This window comes from Saimiri boliviensis, chromosome 13 (assembly GCF_048565385.1).
Source record: "Saimiri boliviensis isolate mSaiBol1 chromosome 13, mSaiBol1.pri, whole genome shotgun sequence".
In the NCBI taxonomy this organism is placed as follows: Eukaryota; Metazoa; Chordata; class Mammalia; order Primates; family Cebidae; genus Saimiri; species Saimiri boliviensis.
The window spans coordinates 35,262,923-35,284,957 of record NC_133461.1 but is presented as its reverse complement, the minus strand read 5'-3'; the positions used below and the strand labels follow the sequence as shown (position 1 = coordinate 35,284,957).

General features: G+C 35.8%; 1 protein-coding gene across 1 annotated transcript in view; it reads right to left on the bottom strand.

Moving 5' to 3' along the window:
• RIT2 (Ras like without CAAX 2) overlaps nucleotides 1–13,484 on the bottom strand; it is a 381,462-nt gene extending 367,978 nt beyond the window's left edge. The window contains exon 1 of the mRNA XM_003924709.4: nucleotides 13,103–13,484. Coding sequence (XP_003924758.1) covers nucleotides 13,103–13,205 — 103 coding nt within the window. The 5' untranslated portion in view covers nucleotides 13,206–13,484. The remainder of the gene's footprint in view (nucleotides 1–13,102) is intronic.
• Between the last annotated feature and the right edge of the window lie 8,551 nt (nucleotides 13,485–22,035).

Here is a 22,035-nt window from a genome sequence, read left to right as displayed (position 1 = left end):
CTTGATATAAATTTAGATATAAATGTAATCTAGATATAAATTTAATGTAATACAGAGATATAAAGGTATATAAATTATATGGAACCCATGTGACTAGATGAAATATCCTAGGAAATTAAAATGAGAAGAAGCTGTGTGTACTGCAACATTAAGAGATCCAGAAGAAGAGGAAGAACCAGCAAAGTCACTTGACTTATTAGTGGAAGAACTGAATTTCAGTGCATGCCTGTCCCTCTTCAAAGTCCGTGCTGTTTCAAATAATCTGCTGGTGCATAATCAGTTCTTTATAATTCAGCGTTTATGTATTTATTCATTTATGTATTTATTCATTTATTATTATTTTTTTTTACTTGACATACATACATATCTTAAAAGACAATTGCCCTTCATTTATTTATTATTTTTCTTTATGGAGACAGAGTCTCGCTTTGTTGCCCAGGCTCACGTGCAGTGATGTGATCTTGGCTCACTGCAACCTTCGCCTCCTGGGTTTAAGCGATTCTCATGCCTCAGCTTCCCAAGTAGCTAAAACTACAGGCATGCACCGCCACACTCGGCTAATTTTTGTATTTTTAGTAGAGATGGGGTTTTGCCATGTTGGCCAGGCTGGTCTCAAACTCCTGGCCTCAAGTGAGTGTTGGGATTACAGGCGTGAGCCACTGTACCCAGCCCTTCACTCAGCATTTATATCTTACTTGTTTGTGACTATCTGCCATATTTTGATGGATGAATATCCTGTGATCTATTTGTGTTTCTGAGCATCCTAAGCATTGGGGGTGGGCTTCCTCATCTTCAAATCCACTGTCACCAAACGCTGTTAATGCTGGTCTGACTCTAGGTTTTTCCCAAGCCACACCCCTGCCCTATACTCACGCATCTGCCATTTCTCTCTTGGTGACAGTTTCTTTCTCCATTATTCATGGCTCTATTGTGACATTTTAAAATATTGCTTAGTTTTATTTTACTACATATTCCTGGTGTCTTGCTCTCTGCATTTCCTCAAAGATGAAAGGATATTATGTTTATAAATATTTTTGAAGCTTTACTCCCATAAGTATCATAGAAGAAAGACAATAAAAAATCTATTTCCTATTTTTTATGAACTTGAGACTAAGACATGAAAATTAAATATAAAGAGATAACAAATTAAATACAAATTCAAAATTTAAATACCATCTTAAGACCATAAGCCAGATGCTCAAAGAACCTGTGTAATTGTAAACAGTTATTGGAAGGAATAATAATCAGAAAGATTTTTTTTTTCTTTTTTGTGTCATCCAGCCCAAAATGTCACAGAAAGAATTTTAAGTGTTATAAAGAAGAGAGAAGATGTTAGACTAGAGTAAACAGGGAGGGAGTTAAGGAGCAAGAAGTACTTGTGCAGAATCTGAAAGGACAGATCAAATTAACAAATCAAGGGAAAGGAGGAGAGAGCTTATTTTAAAATAACTTTGTGAGTAATACAGGGAAGAAGTCCTAAGAACTTGGAAGAACTAAAAGTAAAGTAGGAACAAAAAGTTTGTCTAGAAGATAGAGGACAGTGATGGAAGGATATGTCTGGGTCTATTTGGATTCTGAAAGGATGGTGTTGGAATAAAGTAATATATCTTAGCTATTCAAGGAGGAGAAGAATCAAAATGGTATTTCAGGACAGTCAAACTGACAGCGGTGTGAAGAGCAGGTAAGAGTGGTATATGGAGGTTTAAAATATGATAGGTGAAATCCCACTACTGTGTATTTATGTAATGAAAAGGGAATCAGTATATTAAAAGTATATTAAAAAGTATATTAAAAGTATATCACTATATTAAAACCTACAAACCTATGTTTATTGCACCACTAGTCACAATAGCTGAGATATGGCATACACCTGAATGCCCATCAACAGATGAATGGAAAAAGGAAATGTCATATACATACATGATGGAATGCTCTTCAGACGTAAAATAAGAATGAAATACTGTCATTTGCTGCAACGTGGATGAGCCTGGAGGACATTACATTAAGTAAAACAAATTAGGCATAGAAAGATAAATACCGAAACTTCTCACTTGTAAGTGAAACCTAAAAAAGTTGATATCGTAGAAGTAGAACTGTGGTCATTAGAGGCTGGGAAGAGCAGTGGAGGGGAGGATGGGGAGAGTTTGGTTAACAGACACGAAATCACAGCTAGATGAGAGGAATGATTTCTGGTGTTCCACAGTGCTGTATAATAAATGTGGTCAGCTATAATTTATAGTGTAGTTTCAAAAAGTTAGAGAGGATTTTAATGTTCACAGCACAAAGAAGTAATAAATGTTCGAGGTAATAGATATCCTAATTACCATTATTTGATCATTACACATTATATACACCTATCAAAATAGCATGTAAATATATATGATCATTACTTGTCAACTAAAACTGAAAGGGGGAAAAAAAGATGCTGAGGTATTCCAGATTTCTGTTGCTCAGAATTTGTCCAAATAAAATCCCTGATGTTTTTCACCTATTTCAATCCTAAAATAATGATGTTGGAATAAAGTAAGATATATTTTTTAAACAGTAAATAAAAAATAAATATAATAGGCAGGAACCAATTAGCTAAAGGTTTTACAATTTCAAATAAAAGATGTGCCCTTTTCCTACTAAAGAGCCTGATTTCTTCAATTAAACAAAAATTGTATGCATGTAGCTTATTATTCAATTTTCCTGCAACCATTAAATATAACTTTTCCCTTTAAATGTTCCGTGTTGTTACTATGGAGAATGCAAGATAAGTCATATAACTCAAAATTTATTAAAACAATACACATATCGGAAAACTTAATTTCAGTCCAGATTCAAGCAGAGTCATGCTCTGTTAAAAGTCATAGCCCTTCTAATCGGGCCCTTTGTGGACCACTGTAGCAGGCAATTGTCCTCCAATCCTTTCTCTAACAGGCTGTGCTTTGTGTATGTGTGTGTGTCTGTGTCTGTGTGTGTGTGTGTGTGGGGGGGTATGGTCAATTAGAATGAATAAAGGGATTGTTTACTAAGGTAACTAGCAAACCACCATTACTACTGTCACTGAAATTACCACTGAAGAGATCAAAGCTGAAACTAATCAATATAAGGATTTAGAGAGCAAGAACAGGAATAGAGCAGGTGCATATACAATGGCAGGTTTGCAATATTCAACCCAAATTGTATTTTCCTAGGACTTATCTGAAAGATGTGCCACTACCCTTCCCTATGTTACAGAGGTAACTGCCTTAGGTGGAGGCACAAAAGGAAGGAGGAAGGAACATTAAAAAAAAGGAAGGAAAGAGAGAAGGAGGGAGGGAGGAGGGAAAGCAGGAAGGCAGGGAGGGAGGGAGAAAGGAAGGAAGGGTTTTAATGAAGGTGTAACATTGGGCACTATAATCTATGGTTTTTGTTTAATATTTTCCAATGTCACCTACCCAGCAATTCTCTGAGGATATTTTAATTAAAGCCCTTAACAGGAAAAATGAAGACTCAAAGAGCTTAAGTGAAATTGTACAGGGTCAAATGTTGTCAAAGGTAAATAATTAAAAGCAACGCTATCCATTTATGTTAAAAACATTGTCCTATAGTTCGTGCCAGATTTTGTCATTAATATTCTGAGTATAAACCATTATAGTAGTTATTATTGTCATCCCCATTTTACAGATGAGAAAACACAAATATGGATTTCCTGGTTACTCGAACCTCCAGTTCACATCATTCTGTCATCACTTTTATGGTGGGGCTTCATTGTACAGAGTGAAAATTGATCAAAAGAATGCAAGGTGGGAAGCACAGTAGATGAAGAGTGGTTAAGAGCTGTTCACTGGCAGTGACTGAGTTCTGCGTAGTCACCTCCGGTGTAGTCACCTCTGGGTTCCCACGTGAAATACTTACCTTCTTCAAACCTTACTGTTATCATCTATAAATGAGGGATATTAACCAGACCTAAAGTGCTGGCTTTAGTGAGATTTGATAAATAAATGTATTTAGTGCATTTTGAATAGGGTCAGGCATATGCAAAACTCAAAAGTGTTGGCTTTTATTTTGACATTCATTGAAAGAAGAAATTGAAAGAGTTATAGTTTGGACAAAACAAAAAACATTCCTCTTTTGTGAGTTCACACAGATGTATGAAGAGAGACACAAACTTGATTGTTCATTTTAAAGCATATCAAGAGGAACTGTGAACTGGTCAAGTGTCTAAGGACTTCTGATTAATTCAGTAAGTGACTACCCAAATATTGACTTTCATATATACAAGAAATCTTCTGATAAAGGACTTCCCTTATCTACCACCACTTCTCTAACTACAATAGTTAAAAATCTTTGTTTGGTGTTCCATTGTAAGACCACAAATTGTCTACACGATTTCATTTCAGTTCATTTAAAATTTTTTTCCTGTGAGTGCAAATCTCATTTTCGCTCTGATTTCCCTTTCAATGCAACATCTCCAGGGGGGCCCCAACTCTCCACTTCCACTTCAGCTTTACATCCTTCACACACACTTTAGTGAGAATCAGACACATGTTTCTATCTGCCCAATGCACTTGGCAATGGCAGAATGCTGAAGTGCTTGGAGTGTGTGGGGACCAGAACTATGAATATTCTCATGCTGATGCTGTGGTGTTAGCTGAAGTAGAATTATTGTAGACAGAAAGGGCAGAAATGTCTGGCACAGTGGCTAGCAGTGGCACTTAGCTGGCCCTTGCTGACCAATGGGAATGACAGATGGCAGTGTTTGGTCAGGGTCACCAGAAAGCTGGTGTTTATAAGCAAAGCCCAAGTGATTGAGTTGACATCATTGACAGGCTTTGCAAATAGCTAAATTCATTGACAAGAGGGCACCTTGCACGTGTGTAAGCAGTGCAGAGGACTACTGTCAGTGTGTACAGTTACAATCCCACCACACTGCAAACACACACACACACACACACACACACACACAGAGAGAGAGAGAGAGAGAGAGAGAGAGAGAGAGAGAGAAAGAGAAATAATCAGTCATAGGCAACAGCTTGACCTCCTGTGAGATTTTATGCTGGGTTTGGCAGGCAGTATGGCCCATTGGAAAAATTCATGCTCCAGGGAGTCAGGAGATTCTAGTCTCAATGCAACCGATGAACAACTGAACAATATATGGTAGGTCAATTTAATTTCCTAAGCTGTAGTTCTCATTGCTTCCAAAATACCTCCCATACATCTCTATCATTGTCTCACAAGTCTGTTTATACATCTTGTTTGTTACTCTGGTGGACAGGGCAGAGGCTGTGTCTAATTCTTGGCAATATTCGGGGCTTTTCATAGGTTTAGGCACGTGCGCGCACGCGGGTGCGCGCCCGCACACACACACACACACACACACACACACACACACACACACACAGAGACACTTTTTTAAGTTTCTATCACTTACTCCAAAATGTATATATTTAAAGAAAATATGCTTCCCTAAGGAGATCATCACCTAATTTCAAAAATCTACTTGGTTTATTTAGCCCTGTTTATTTTCTTTGTTAGCAAGATCCCAGTTTTCAATAAATTCCTATAATTACTGGGTTACTTGGTTTTCTCATTGAGGGAATTGTCACCTTCTCTCTATGAGGCTGAGGCCCCCAAGGGTCTCTGAGTGGACAAGAACAAACCAGTCTTTGGCGCCTCCATGCTAAAATGTTTAATCAGAGCTCCTCCTGCTACCCACTACCCCATCTGATAAGGATAGCACCTTCTGCTGTTTGTGTAGAAAATTAAAATATTTTCATATAGGTGATTGTGTTTGATATTTAAAATACGTCTGTGAAAATGCAGCTGAAGTTAGAACTCAGGTTCACTGTATCACGTCTACAAACAATAAAACAAAAACTTTCTGGTGAGAAAATAAAAAGAATGTAAACATTGAACATATACATCCATCTATAGGCACTTAGGTTCGTCACTTAATATCTGTGTGCCTCGGGCCATATTATGTGTGTGTGTGTGTGTGTGTGTGTGTGTGTGTGTGTAACTCAGTTTTCTCATTTATAAAGAGCAAACAGTAATGCTTTCCTCACAAGATGAAGGCAGGGCGAGGGGTATAGGAAGGCAGTGGAATGTGATAGACCCTCAGTCAGCAGAACGCCAAAGTGAATGCATAAACCTAAAAAGCCCAGCAGCACGTGGGCTCATTCAGGAATCATTACATGCTCATTCATCTCCAGTCATAGATGGGGCAGACATATCACATAGTATTCACACAGAGAGTTGTAGTAACTCTTTTTCATCAATTTGAAATCTACAGAGTGCATATGATCTTGGAGATGTTGTCAATCAAGCCTTTTGTCTGAATTCTGCTTTCAGTCATTACTTGAGTGAGTAGATACCAAATTACTCTTTTGCTGAGCCTTATTTAGACCTCTTGGCTAATACTTCCTGACAGTATTTCAGCGAGTGATGGTCCACAGTATGACTAAGGTGGTAACAATTAAGGGTGAAAACAGAAGGCCCTGGAATCTTAAAATCTTTTTACTTTTCCTTTGTTTGTTTATTTTCTTTTGCCTTACATTCCATGAGGCTAGGATAACGCATGGCATGATGTGACAATTGTTCAGCTTTGTCAGACTCAAAGTTCTGCTAATGAGGTAAAACACAGAGGCTCCGGGACATGAATGACGCAGTTGGTTGTCTGCCTTGATTTAATACATCACATAAAGCTCAACTTCCTACATGATTTCCTAATTCACCGAGGTGGAAGGAATTGGTTTTGTGCAGCTTTCTGTTTATCTCAGAAATATTGTTATTGCTTTCTCTTTATAAAATCCTGCTACACAAAAGTGAATTTACAGAGGTGACAAATTGCAAATGGCCGTGGGAGAGAATATGTTTGTTTATTTTACAAATGAGTTTTCTCTTTACAAAGAATTCACAATGGATGCATTCTAAATTCTGAGTTCCCTAACCCTTTTTGTGCTTTCAGTTTTTGTTGTGTAGCTTTGTCACAGTTTGCGAAGTTATCTATTAAACAAATCTCAAAAGATATTCTTTCAACTATCCCTTAAAGACACTAGGTTATCAAGATTCTCCCATTAAAAAATATAAGCCCCTACATCCCTTTTTGCCATTGTATACACTATTTATGTTCAATTCTCTTCCTCGGTTCTCCTCATACTTTTCCTTTTCAGCATCAAAAAATCCTCCTCATCCTTTAAGACACAATTTAAATACTATCTCTGCTGTGATTTCTTCTCAACTTTCACATCTGTTATAGCCACCCCTTATCCTGAGTTTCCAAAGCTCTTATATTGGAAGCGTAATATAAAGTTATTGTTTTGTATGACATACTACAGCAAATTTTCCACCATGACATGGTACACTCCCAGAGGTCAGGAATCATCTGAAATCATAGTTATGAATAACGCCTTCTCCCTTCTCAGTGGCTTGCATAGTGTTTCATACATATTTCATACTTGAAGATGTATGTTAAGACAAAACTTTACCAAGTAATTTCAAGATGTGTCCCATTGGCCAGAGAAGGACACATAGTTTTCATCTGACATTTAGAACTTTTATCTGCTTTTCCTACACAATTTGACAGAAAAACAATGCAGCATTAGAAAGCTTGCATTAATGTCCAGTCCTTGCTTTCTGACTTTCCTACTTCTGTTACGCTTAGGCAAATCCCTTGATATTTCTGTGCTCAGATACCTCTCTTACTTGCTTTCTTATTTTTATTATCAAATAAGATCAGAATACAGAATAGGTAAAATGTTGTTTTTACCCCAATTTTATGCAATAATATTTTATTTGGCCAAATATGATCATTATGAATCTTATATTCTTTAAATCTCAGAATATAATCATTATGTTAAGTGTATGCCTGTATACAAATATCTCCTGTACTCCATAAATATACATATACCTACTATGTACCCATAAAAATAAAAAAATCAATAAAATAAAAATATACTAACTTAGCATAAATCCCAAATGCAGATATTTCCCCAAATACCTGGAAAATAAGATATTATTATTATAGAATAAAATCTGTTGAATAATTTGATTCTGAACTTGGAGAAATAGGTGGGACACCAAGAGAGCAATATTTAATCAGGCTCTGTCATTAAGGAACAGCCTTGCTGTTTCAAAACACAGTGACAAAGTCAATATTTAAAACTGTTTTAATGATTGTTTAGACTCCATAAAACTTTAAAACTGTAACCATTAGATTATTTTTAGTTTCATTTTTGGAGGGTGAGTGCGTGGTGGGCAGTGGAACAAAATGAGATAGACAGCTAAAAGAAGGTGCCTAACATACTGTACTTTATAGGATAATTGCTTTTTTGTTGTTGTTGTTTTCCTTTGTTTTGAGTTGCAATCACAGTTTGTACATATGTTTCTATTCTACTGTCATTTAGTGTTATTTCACTGAATGTGTGTGTGTGTGTGTGTGTGTGTGTGTGGGTGTGTGTACACATATATATATATGTATGCTGTTTCTTAAGTTGTTTTCTCATCATGAGTCTTAATTATTTTTAAAATAAACTTTATTGTGTATATTTAAGGTATACAATATGATGTTGTGGAATGCATATAGATACTAAAATCTTTACTATAGGAAAACAGATTAGCATATCCATCATTTCACATAGTAACTTTTTATGGGGGGGTGACAGCTACAGCAGCTAAAATCTACTAATTTATGCAGCGCTATAAATAATAGCCAAGTTTTGGAAGCAACCTAAGTATCCATCAACAGAAGAATTAATAAAGGAAATATGATATATACACAATGGGATGTTATTCAGCCTTAAAAAAGACTGAGATCTAGTCACTTGCAACAGCATGGATGGAAATGGAGATCATAGATCATTGTGTTAAGTGAAATAAGCCAGACACAGAAAGACAAACTTTGCATGTTCTCATTCATTTGTGGAAGTTAAAAATTAAAACAATTTAATTCATGGAGATAGTAGAATGTTGGTTACCAGAGGCTAGGAAGGGTAGTAGGAAGAGGGAGTGGAGATGGTTAATCACTACAAAATTATGGTTAGACAGGAATGAATAAGATCTAACATTTGATAGAGCAACAGGGAGATTATTGTCACCAATAAGTTACTGTACATTTTAAAATAACCAAAAAAGTATAATGGAATATTTGTTAACAAATAAATGATGAATGCTTGAGATGATGGATACGCCATACCCTGATGTGATTATTACACACTGTATGTCTATATCCAAATATCTCATGTACTCCAAATATATATATATATATATATATATATATATATATATATATTCCTACTATGTACCCATAAAAATAAAAATAAAATAAAATCTACTAGTTTGCACAAACCCTAAATAAAATATTATTACCTATCGTCCTCATCCTATACATTAGATCTCTATACGTGTTACTCTTACACACCTGCTACTTTGTATACATACCCTTTACTTTGTATGGGGCAGTTTTGATTCAGCTTACATTGTGTAAAAATTGGAGAGTGATGGAAAAGCTGTTTCAATGATGTCAGAAGGGCTGCATTCTGGATCTGACTCTGCCACTGATTTATAAATGCCCTTTGCGGGTCTCTTCAACTCTCAAGGCCTCAGTTTGGCCATTGTCCAAATAACTCTTGTGTATCCCTGTTTTCCCTGTAGTTAGTAACACTCTTGAACAATATTACATATAAAAATTTAAATACAAAGATAAACATTTATTTTCTATTTATACAGAAGTATTATGCATAGTGTTCGATTAGGTTAAAGGTTAAAGAGGCATAGATGCCTAAATGAAAGTGATAGTCTAGATGGTTAAGATCTCTTTTAATTATAACATTTGAGATCTAGGAAATGCATTGCCAATAGATCTATTTTCTTCTAATAGTGAGTGATGTAATTCTTTGTTCTTCTCAGAGCATTAAACATAATGTAGCAGAGTTAGATAAAACATCACAGAACTCTAAAATATTGCCCCCGTAACCAGGCACAAGTTATTTTTTGGACTTCTGTTTCTCCATCTGTGAAATGGAAATACCAACTCTGACTGTGGTGAGGACTGAGTATAAGCATAAAGTACTTGTAGCCCATACCTGTCATGTAATGAGGGCTTCATAAATGTTTATGTTCTTCATCTTTCCTCTCTATAGCAGCTAGTAATAGGACTGTGCATGATACATGTTCAATAAACTTTATTGATTACTTGTGGCTTAAAATTTATCACATACAATACATTTATTAACTGACATTTTAAATATTGTGGGAATTCCTATTTCGGTAAAGTTGCAAATTCTTTTAAAAGTTTCTATTCAAAAAAATATATTTTAAGAAAACATGGATAAAAACATTTCTCAGGCCAGGCATCATGACTCATGCCTATAATCCTAGCACTTTGTGTGGGCTGAGGCAGGAGCATTGTTTTGAGGCCAGAAGTTTGACACCAACCTGGGAAATATAGTGATAACCCATCTTTACAAAAAGAAAATGTAAAAAAAATTAAATATTAATATGCATAGAAATCTTTATGATTTTAAAAATTATAGTCACTGTAAATTGAGTTTTTAATCCATGTTTAAGGCTGACTTGGACCTGTCTCTCAAAATTGGAAACAGATGATAACTTCATGCATCTTCTTTAGTTTCTTCAGAAGAGCAGATCTCTCCTGGAAATCTCTTCACACAACCCATGGTAATGGGGTTGTACAATCCCTTCATATACCTCTGTTGATCTACGTCTTCAACATGAAAAGTAGCTTTTAAAATACACGTTTTAGAGCCATGATCATGCCATTGCACCCCAGCCTGGGCTTAAATAAGGCAAAATGAACCATGTATATTTTTAGTTCATTGAAAGCAAATATTTTTTTGCTTAGAAAGTTAGTATTGAAAATCAGTGCTTGAATGTTTATGTACTTACATAATAACATCAGATAAGTCACAGGAGAAAAGCCCAAGGACCAGATGGTTTTAGCACTGTGATTTCGAACACTTAGTCATAAGGACAGCATATTTCAGGTGTGAAATTGTAGTATGAGAAATATTCTCTGGTGTAGTAACCAAGGTTGCTGTTTATACATAATCAATACAACTGAGCTATTTACACTCTTTATCCGTAACTTTCTCTGAGAATGAGGTGGTAATTCTTGTCTTTTCATCTCACTGAAAAAGTTTTGTTCAAGTACTTAATTATGAGCTGACTTCTATTGTACAACGTGAAGATGAGAGCAAGCTAGACCACTCTGTGGGTCACGTGTCATATTGAAAATCCATAGTCATTGGAACAGTAACAGTGATCAGTCAGCACAAATAATACTGGGGAGAGATCAATATAAAACACAAAATATCACTACTATAATATCAGCAATATCACAAGAAAAGTGTGTTGCTGAAGGCTGTTCCTGTCCAATATCTCTTCTTCCAGGTTTCATTTCCATGGAATAAAATGAAGTAGGCTAAAAACCACTCTATCCCCACAACCCCCAACCTCCTGGTGATAAAGCAAATAGCCAGCAAACAAAAGCAATACAGAGGCACATTATTGGGACTATTTCAGCATCTCCCTGACCTCACAAGCTACCGGTAGCATTTTCTGTGGATTGGCCTTTTGCCTGTCTTTTTTTTTTTATCTGTTTTCCTCTCTTCTTTGGTATTTTATTTTCACATTGTTTATTTCTTTCTTCCTCGCTGTATCTAACTGGATTCTTGTAAAGTGTAACTTTATTTTATATAGTTTACCTTGTCTTCATCCTTCCTTCCTTCCCTCCCTCCTCTCCTAAATCCTCTCCCATTTTGATTCCTTTCTTCTCAAACCATTATGTTAGAAGGAAAAGGCTTTTTAAAAATTTCTCATACTAACACAATTACAAAGTTTTTCATTTCACATGTTCCCCTCCCCAGGAGAGATCCATAATTACTTTTTACTTTTTACAATAAGCATTGTCCTACTGACCACATTTAGATATACCTATTTCTTTTATTTTTATGATAATTCTCTTTTGTAGGGGGAGGTGAACGGGTGGGGGTGATGGTTATTTTTTGGCTATCTTTACCTTTGCTGTCCACTAAAGTCAAAATTTCCTTCATTTTCCTTCACTGTTCAGTTTTCTTATCCCTTGTGAACCCACCACCAAAGTTGTTAGCTTTATAATTTCTTCTGCCAAAAATGTTGTCTTCAGCTGTCAACGTTTTTGTCAACACTAAAACTATTGAATTGCTTTGATACTTTTTTCCATATTAACTATAATATTTCTTCTGCCTTTTAGCATCCCCAAAGATATATTCCCAGTGGAGATATTTAGTATTTATATAAAAAGCTATATTTATTTATTTTCTAGTGATAGCCATAGCTCTGAGCTGTCTAACATTTGATCAGCCTCAAAAACTACTATGTATATATATTTTAAAAATACATTATATTTGGCCTTTTAGGTTCCTCAAGAATCCCAACAACTGACACTTCTGTTCTTTAGGTACCAAAACAAATTTTCTATTCTTTATCTTTATTATCACCTCATCTTCATTTATTTGTACAGCTTTCTCCTTTAATTAACCACAAAGTTTTGTTTGATCACCCTGCACAGAACTCACAATGAATATCATTCCATAAATCACTGCCACTTTCAAAAGCCAACTTTCCTTCTGTTATTCAAAGCCCACGCATACTATGTCAGACTACAGACAAGGAAAAATAACCTCCTAATGACAGAACAAACAGCAATTAGCATTGATCGTCCTGAGTATATGTCTGTGTTTATAACTGTGTTTAATTGAATATTTATAGCACTTCTTTCTTTATGTGAAGATTTTTGAGAACAGGAGCACATTTTTCTCATACCATGACAATTTCATACATATTTTTATTATTAAAAAAGACGTATACACTAAGAGCAAATATCACCCAGCATGAAATCAAAGAAAACAATTATCCTCTTAAAGTTCTGTGGATCATCACTGACTGACTGCTTTCTCCTGACTCATCAGCATTGGTTTAACAGTTCTGACAATTCCGAGCATCCTGCCAGACGGATACTCTGTATTTAACTGCCTAGTTCACCTCTAACAGCATCAGCAATATCATTTTTCTTTCACTCTATAGAGTTGTCTCTATAGAGGTCTCTCCTTCCCCAGAATTTGGTGTGAAAACTTACCGCTTTTACCAACTCCCCCTGATCCCAGCATTACCACCTTGTACTCTCTGGACCCGCCTGATGCGCTGCCTGGGGAGCAGCTGGCTTCATTTTCTACCTCCATCTTACCCGAGGGACTGGAGGAAAAAAAAAAAAGAAGGAAAAAGTCACCCGTGTCAGGTGCTTGCTTGAATATTAAGCAACTCTAAAACTGTGTCAAAGCAAAGGTTTTAGTACGAGGTAAGAACCATCAGCGTAGGGCTGGCTGCTGGTCCTCCGCTCGAGCGGGTCTCATAGCAACCACTTCAATTGCTTCCAATAAAAATCTGGCTTTGCATCTCCCCCTCCTTCCTTCTGATTCTTCACTCTTTCACATCTCCCACAATCTCTCTCTCTCTCTCTTCTCTTTCTCTCTCCTCTCTCTCTCTCTCTCTCTCTCTCTCTTTCTCTCTCCCCCTAATTTTTATTTCCTTCCTCCTCTGATTCTTTCTCCATTTCCCTTCCTCACTCTCTGTGTCTCTCCTTTCTCTCTCCTGCCTACCTCCTGCAGAGTCACAGTTATTAGTGGCACACACACATTCAACCCTTTTTCAGGCTGGGCTGCTAGAATGGAACGAATCTGAGACCTCACAGGAGTTGCTATGTCTCACAGGATGACTTCTGTAGGTACAACTTCAAAGATACTATTTTCTTTTGATCAAAATCAATTAATTAATAAGGATTTCTTCTGCTTATATTCTTGCATTTTATCACTCTTCTATTGCAGTTTTCATTCTGGGAAAATGGAAAAGCAAAACAAAAACAAAACAGAATAGTAACTCAGGGCTCAAAAGGATGGGTTGTCAGTGTTACTGAAATAACACTCAGCTAATAGGAATTTTTCAGCTCTTTGACAGTTGCAGGTTTAACATGGGGGGAGGTAATTGAATTAGATCATTGTCATGTTTGGACAAGGCTCATGCTTGTTTACATTAGGTTATTAAAAACAGCCTAAATCAGAAGGACTCTATCAAGCATGAAAGAGATAATTGATAAACATTTTTACTGACAATTACAGTATCATAAAAGATTGCAGAAAAGTATTTTTAAATGTCCAAACTATTATTCCCTGTTTGAGTTCTTATAAAGCTTTGCAGTATTTTTTTTTCTCAAAAGAACTTCTAAACTACAGACGTTTTATAATGTTTTCAGTAATTCCTAATTGTCATAATAAGTTCCTGTCTTTCAATCAACATGATGATGTTCTACGTGTTTATTGTCTATTTTCTAAGGCTTGAATCATTATTAGATGCAGACAAGTGTTTGGTGTGCATAAGCTTGTCTTTCTAGCTAGATGTTAAGATCCCCTTGGAGAGGAACTATATTTAACCCATTTCTTGTGGCTCTACAGTGTGTGCACGGAGTAGGCACTCAGTATGAACTTGCTGGTTTCTGGAGAGGCTTCAAATTGTTATAGCCAAGAGCACGGGCTCTGGAGCCAGATTGTTGTGTTCAAATCTGGAATTGTCCACTTACCAGCTATACGACCTTGGGCGAATTCCTTTACTGCTCTGTGCCTCAGTTTCTTTATCAGTAAATAGTTAATTAAAATTCTACTTTGTTAACCCGTTAAGTGAGCTAATAGTTACATAGTGCTTGACACTGTGTCTGACCAGTGATAAATACCACACAGGTATATGATATTATTATTACATTATTTTGAGTCTGTGCTGCCGTCAGTCTACTGTTTATAAATACTCATCTGAGAAGAGAAGATTATCTTTTCATGTGTTTATTTACCATCTGTATATCTTCTTTGCCAAAGTATCTGTTCAAGTCTTTTGCTTATTTTTATACTTAGGTGTTTATTTCCTTATTGAGTTTTGAGAATTCTTTATATATTCCAGATGTAAGTCATTTATCATATAAATATTCTGTAAATATTTTCCTCTAGCATGTGATTTTTCTTAATAGTATGTTTCAGAGATCAGGAGTTTTCAATTTTGATGGGGTCCAATTTGTATTTTTTTCTTTTACAGACCATCCATCAGGTTTTAAATGAAACTTGGCCCAATTATTCTATTCCCACTTTTCTATGTTTTTTACTCTTTGTGCATTCATTCACTGCCGTAGGTCAATTTATCACCTTTCTGTAGGTAACTGCCAAGTCTGTAATTCTGGACCCATTTTTTTTTTTTATTTGAGCTGCAAAAATGATTCTAACTGTATCTGGGATGTCTCCATCAAAACCCTAATTATATCTTAACTCCGTATGTCCAGAAGTACATCACCCTCATCCCAAACAGTCAGCAATGTTCTCTACCTTTGTAGGGGGCATTACCACCCTCCAGGTCCTAATTGCAGCATGACCTCTTCTAGTATTTGACCTCCATAACTGAAGTAGCTCTTTACCTTTTTCTCCCTGAATCCAAGTTCTCTGTCCTCTGCTCCCTTTCAGTCCTCAATTCATCCTATACACTGACATCAGAGAAATCCACCTAAAGTGTCAACTTAACAGACCTTGTTGTACACATATTTATATATCAAATGCCTAAAAAATTCAACCCAGTAACTCAGGATGGCACATAGGGACACAAAGTATTCATTTCAGTCTGGTATTCTACTGTGGCCCTCACCGTTCCTACAATAGAGTCAGGCAAAGTGAGCTACCTGCCTTTCTTCCAGTATAACTATCATTTCCATGATCGACTAATAAAGAACTAGGGCTATAATTATCCTATAATAATTTAATCAAAGCTTTATTCCTCAATGAAGTGGTACATATAAACAATATCCTTTAGCTTCAAGGTCTGGGTTTTTTTGTTTGTTTGTTTCTAGCTGTGTTGCTGAAATTCCTATGACCTTGAGTGAATCATGTGCCTGTCTAGCTATTCCACCATCTGTTACTCTGTTTTCCATGTCAGCCATTCTGAATTGGTGAGAAAGCACAGAAATTGTCATGCCAGCTGTGTCCTTGGTCCTGTTCTTTATTTACCATACTATTTTAATGTTGATTAAGAGAAAAGAATACATGGAAATGTCCCTTCATGATAAATAAGTGAGTGTCTTTTCAAATATTAACAGACACTGAGATGTGAAAAAGACATATAGGTAGTGAATTGCCTTTGTTCACTATTGTTAATGTATCTGTCCATATTCCTCCTAGAAGAATTAGTAGCGTTTTTTTTTTTCCTATTTACATGAAAAAAACAAAAACATGAAGTGCAGAGAGACTTTCCTAGATATGAAGCCCTCTTTATCTATCTCTTCTTTGAAATTTGAAGGCACTCCACTGTAGATCCTTCTCCTGCAGTACTAAGGGCTTGAAAACCTTCTGATTGATAATGGAAGAATTTTGAAGCATTCTGATGCTACCGTTTTTCAGTTTTATTCAGTAACTTTTGTGAGTTTGCATTTCTCCTCCCTTGCCTTGACCAGTACACCCAAAATTCTCTGTTGCGTGTTTCGTGTGTTTATGTGTGTTGTCCAGGGGTTGGCATATCTTCTAGTTGTATAAATGATGATTGAATAGAGTTCTTAAGTAATTAAAATCATTTCCTAACATATAGCTTTGTGCTCGGGAAAATTATCAAATGATAAGTTTGCAAATACTTCCTCCAACCTTCCCTGGCAGTTGCCATTCTTTTTAGATGGCACACCATATCCTTCAAGTGGTAGACTCCATTAAATTAAGATGCAGGTGTTCAGTGTTCATTCAGAGCCAGTCAACTCCCTAAGCAGGGCCCAGGTACACTCCACCTTGCCTCTGTGGGCTACTGCTGCTCACCATTCATCTTTCTCAGAGGACAAAAGGTGAAGCTAATTTAACAAGCAATTCCCTCAAAAGCAATGTATCAGTTTTATTTATATTGATACAGTTCTAAACTCCTTTAAAAATTGCTAAGGCATCCAGTTACTCGGATAGAGTATAGGGGAGAAGTTTGGAGATTCGAGAGTTCTTTTCTCACCTTTCTGGTTACTGGTACGTGCTTTCTCATGCTATTGTCTGCAAAGCCACTTTTCCTTTCATTTGAATTTGTTGTATTTTTTACAATGACTTATTTACAGTTTAGTCCACTTTACTAAAAAGTTGTGACCTCGTCTGTATGTGACCTCATCTGTAGTCAACTTTACCTCTCTAGGATGTTTCAGTTTCAAAAACACATTTTCAACAAAATGAGTTTTAAAGACCTAATTAGCTTTGATTTGTAATTCTTGAACCAGGAATCATCCAGTCCACAAAATAGACAAAAGCTACACTGGGCATAGTAGTCTAGTCACTTTCCGTAAAACAGGTTGACCAAACCCAAGAAAATAGAGTAGAGCAAAAGCACATTGAATAATATCAAGTTCTTCAGGTTACTTTCACCACATAAAACAGGGGATTTTCTTATCATGCTGGATTAGGTTAACTGAGCCCCTTTTGACTAGTTGATGTGAATCTCCTGTTTTGCTTTATTTTTTTAATTGGCTGAAGATTTGGCTATCAACTCTCTCCTGGTTTCTTGGAAAGTCAGATCTTACAAAACTGGTTCACTTAGGTTTTGGGATGGTAACATAGAAACGTAGCAACCCATTTTGGGTTGGCATGCTGGGGCCAAGTGTACAACCTCAGTCCAGACCAATGACCTCCCGTAAATTTTATTTAATAGCACAGTACCTGGAATGTGCTACATGACTAAGATATTTTTGTTAAATAAAATAATTTGTTGTTCCAAGTGAGTGACTACACACTGCCATTGTTAATACAATTAACCTTTCGAAGTGTATAATTTATTATTAATACCTTAATAAAAAGACAAATCAACTTAGTTGATAATTTGAATAAATGAATGTTTGGCATGCATGTTCTCACCATGAAGTGTAAGACCATTGTAAAAACTGAAAATAATATCAAAGCCAAAGGATTAAGAAGAAAAAGCTAATTTTCTGAATGAGGGGCAGAGCACAGGCTTCTTAACCACATGCTGACCTACTCACATTCAATAAAACTAAAAGTCAGTGTGAATACTTCTGTTTGTGGTACTTTCATCCTGAAGGCTTACTAAAGGTTGAAATACCTATAAAAAGGTATCTTACATGTAATCTAAGTGACTTGCATGTATTTATTCAACATGTATTCATTTATTAAACATAGATTAATTTTCTCATTCTCAAATTCATTCGCTGTACAACTGTGTTCAGCCTTTCAGAAAGAAAAAAAAAAAAAAAAAAAAAAAGGAAAACACTATGTAGTTCATGAGTTCAAAATTATGAGAGCCTGGTGTGGGGAAAAAGACAGCTGCCTACCAGGCCTCAGTATAAGCCAGCACATGGCAAGTAATTGAATAGATAAATGGACAGAGTATGGCAGGATTGTGGGAGAAGAGAAAACTGACTCCAAGTAGGAAGACAAAGTGAGGTGTCAACAAAGCGGACTGCCCTGGGCTAAGACTTAAAGTGAATCTCCAAGGTGATTATATAAGTAAGGGTGATCAAAGTTTGGAAAACAAAAGGTTTTTGGTAAATTATAAATTGAAAACATAACTGATGCAAAAGAACATAGAAATACAGTCCAAAACTGGGCTATAGACCAATCACAGAGGGTTTTATTATAGCATATGGAGCTTGGATTTTTTAATATATTTTTTATTTCCTTTTTCTTTAAGTAAAGCGTGATACCAACTTTGAAGTAAAACAGCGAATAACACAGGTTTATAATTAGAGAGAAATCAAGGTCTGGCTCAAGTTTACTTTTTATCCATTAATCCTTTTTGACTTTCTCAAATAGCAGTGAGTTGGAAGACAGCTAAATTTCTGTGGTATTTATTATAGTTTAGTTATTAATTTGACATTTAGCTTGCACAATTTATTAAATTATAACCTATTTGAGAGGAGTTCTTTTTTCATTATTTCTAAATATTTTTATGGTCTTGAGCCTAGGCCCTGATATGTAACTGATAAATGAAAAAATTGTTCAAACTTTTTAAAATCAATATGCTTCATAGTAGTGTCTGACATGGATACTACTGATGGTAATTTTTTTTTTTTCTCTTCAGTTAGTCAAAGTTGACTTTTACAATGTAAACGAAATAATATTAGGCTAAGGCTATATCAAAACATAGACAAGCTAATGATGTGAATATTTAAACTTTATAAAAACAAAATAACTTTATAGTGGTAAATTTCAGAGGAATATCCTGAAACTTTCCATTTGCAGATTATTGCCCAGAGATTTTAATCATTTTTACTTTCATCTGTTTATGACAATTATAATTAATGTCTGCAATGGTAACTCTGAGGCTATGTAACATTCTGCAATATAATGTCCAAGAAATATTTAATTTTATTCAGTGTAAATTTGATGTTATCTGTTTATTAAAGTTTCATCTTATAGCAGATGCCATCAGTTATCAATTTGAATTGTTAAATATTGGAATATAGTATTGTGCTCAAATTCTGTATAAGGATCTACTATAACTACCTCAGTAAGCAAAATGGCATTATGTTAAATAGGTAACGAAGCTTTTTAATATTGTACTTGAATAATTTTCTATTCCACTGCAAATACTACCACACAGCCCTGCTATTAACATTAAAATAATTGTTTTCTAGCTTAAAAGTTAAGACAGTATTACATTTTTACCAATTGTATTTGCGAGACTGCTTTAATTTCTCCTGAGAGATAAGAAATTAAAATTAGAAGATGGCTTAGATACACATTGTATAGCCTTTCATCTGAGAAAATATGCCATAATCAATAATTCTTGATCTATTCTTTGAATACCAAGTATGAGAGATTCACTATATTACAAAATTGCTTGCTGTGATCTCTTATGGAAAACACTCAGATTTTAGATTAAGGGAGGCCTTATTATGAACTGACCTCTCTTACCAATTTACTAACAGTATTACAATGAAAAAATATTTTCATCTCTCAGGGCTTTAGTGTCTTTATCTTCGAAATACAAACCTAATATAAGCAGTTTTAGTGAAATTCAAACGAGATGATGTAAACTCAGTGCCTGGGAACAACATTCATAATAAACAATCATATATTAGAAACTTCACATGAAACTCCATCTCTGCTAATATACAAAACTAGCCAGAGGTGGTGGCGTGTACCCATAACTTGGGCTACCCGGGAGGCTGAGGCACTAGCGCATTCGTTTGAACCAGGGAGATGGAGTTTTCAGCAAACTGAGATCACACCATTGCACTCCAACATGGGCAACAAGAGCAAAACTCTGTCTCAAAAAAAAAAAAAAAAAAAAAAAAAAAAAAAGAGAGTTCATTTGTCAAGTACCTTTCAAGTTCACTCATTTGTCAAGTACCTTTCAAGTAAGAGAGAAATTGAGCTGAGGGTCTTGATTATTCCAGCCCCATGTAGTTTAGAAGCTGAGTTGAGTCTGGTACAGTCAGTGTAGGAAATGTAGTCTCTTCAAAAAGCGTGGAGGAAAGGACAGGTAATGCACAACATTGTTATGTCTGGTAAGTGCTAAGTATGGAGTTGCAGAAGAGAAAACTCAAAAGACAGCTTGGAAGTAAACTATGATAGCTTTTTTATCATTTTTGTTTTTCAATTTTGAAAAGTTTGGACTTACACACCAGGTGATGTGAAGCTGATGATGGCTTTTAAGTAGAAATGTAATATGAATAGGTTGGTGGTTTACAAAACTTACAAAGCTCTCTCTAGATGTAGTGTGAAGAGTGGATTAAAATGAGGAGAAGCTTAGGCACCAATAAAATGTCTGGGTGGTTCTTTGGTTGTCCTGCAGAGAAAAGATCACAATCTGAATTAGATTAATTAGATCCATGGCAGAAAAACTGTAAAGGTAAATGTGGCCCATGTCACGTGACTGTAGAAAAACTGGCAGGTGATGGTGTGCCTGGGATGCATGAGAATTAGAAAGGAACAGAAATCAAAGATGGCTGAGGTTTTCTGTTTGCATCACTGGTTCCCATAGGCAGGTAATAGCATCACTTCTATTACAACAAGGATAATATGTGATTTTATCACACATAGATACTTCTATGGTATCTCAAGGTACAGAATTGAGAAAGTATAGACTGGTTGAAGTAAACAGAGAGATATGCATAATGGGTCCAATTTTGTTTACATTAAGATTGATGTGCTTGGTAGGGCACAGTGACTCATGCCTGTAATCCTAGTACTTTGGGAGGTGGAGGCAGGCTGATCATGTGAGGTGAGGAGTTCCAGACCACCCTGGCCAACATGGCCAAATCCTGTCTTTACTAAAAATATGAGCTGAAATCATGCCACTGCACTTCAGGCTGGGTGACCCAGCGAGACCATCTGAAAAAAAAAAAAAAAAAAAGACTGATAGCTTTTGGAATATCTTGTTAAATATGTAAAGAAAGCAGTCTCAAACTATGGATTTGGAGCTGAGAAGAGAGGTTGTGGATTAAGAGATCTTCAGTTTATTAGTGGTAAATGAAACAACTGGAAGAGATGAGATTCTCTATGGAGTGCTTTCTAGAAAGAAGAGAAATCTAAACATGCCTTTATGAATGGATAGATGAACTAAAATTGAGCAAGATAATATTTTCTGTGTTCTATCTTCAAGGTGCTTTGGTAATAAATTTTTTGGGCATTTATTTGTTTATTTATTTGAGACAGGGTCTCATTCTATTACCCAGGCTAAAGTCCAGTGAGTGATCATGGCTCTCTGCAGTCTCAAACTTCTGGACCCAGGTGACTCTCATACCTCATCTTCCCGAGTAGCTGGGGCTACAGGCATGCACTACAATACCCACCTAATTTTTTAAAAAAAATTCGTAGAGCTTGAGTCTTGCTATGTTTCCCGGGCTGGTGTAGAATGTCTGGACTCAAGTGATCCTCCTGTCTTGGCCTCTCAAAGTGCTGAGATTATGCATGAGCCACTGCAACTGACTTTGCATGTTTTTTTTTTTTTTTTAAATTGTATCTATACAATAATCCTTTAATGCCAACATCCATATTATTGAAAAGATAA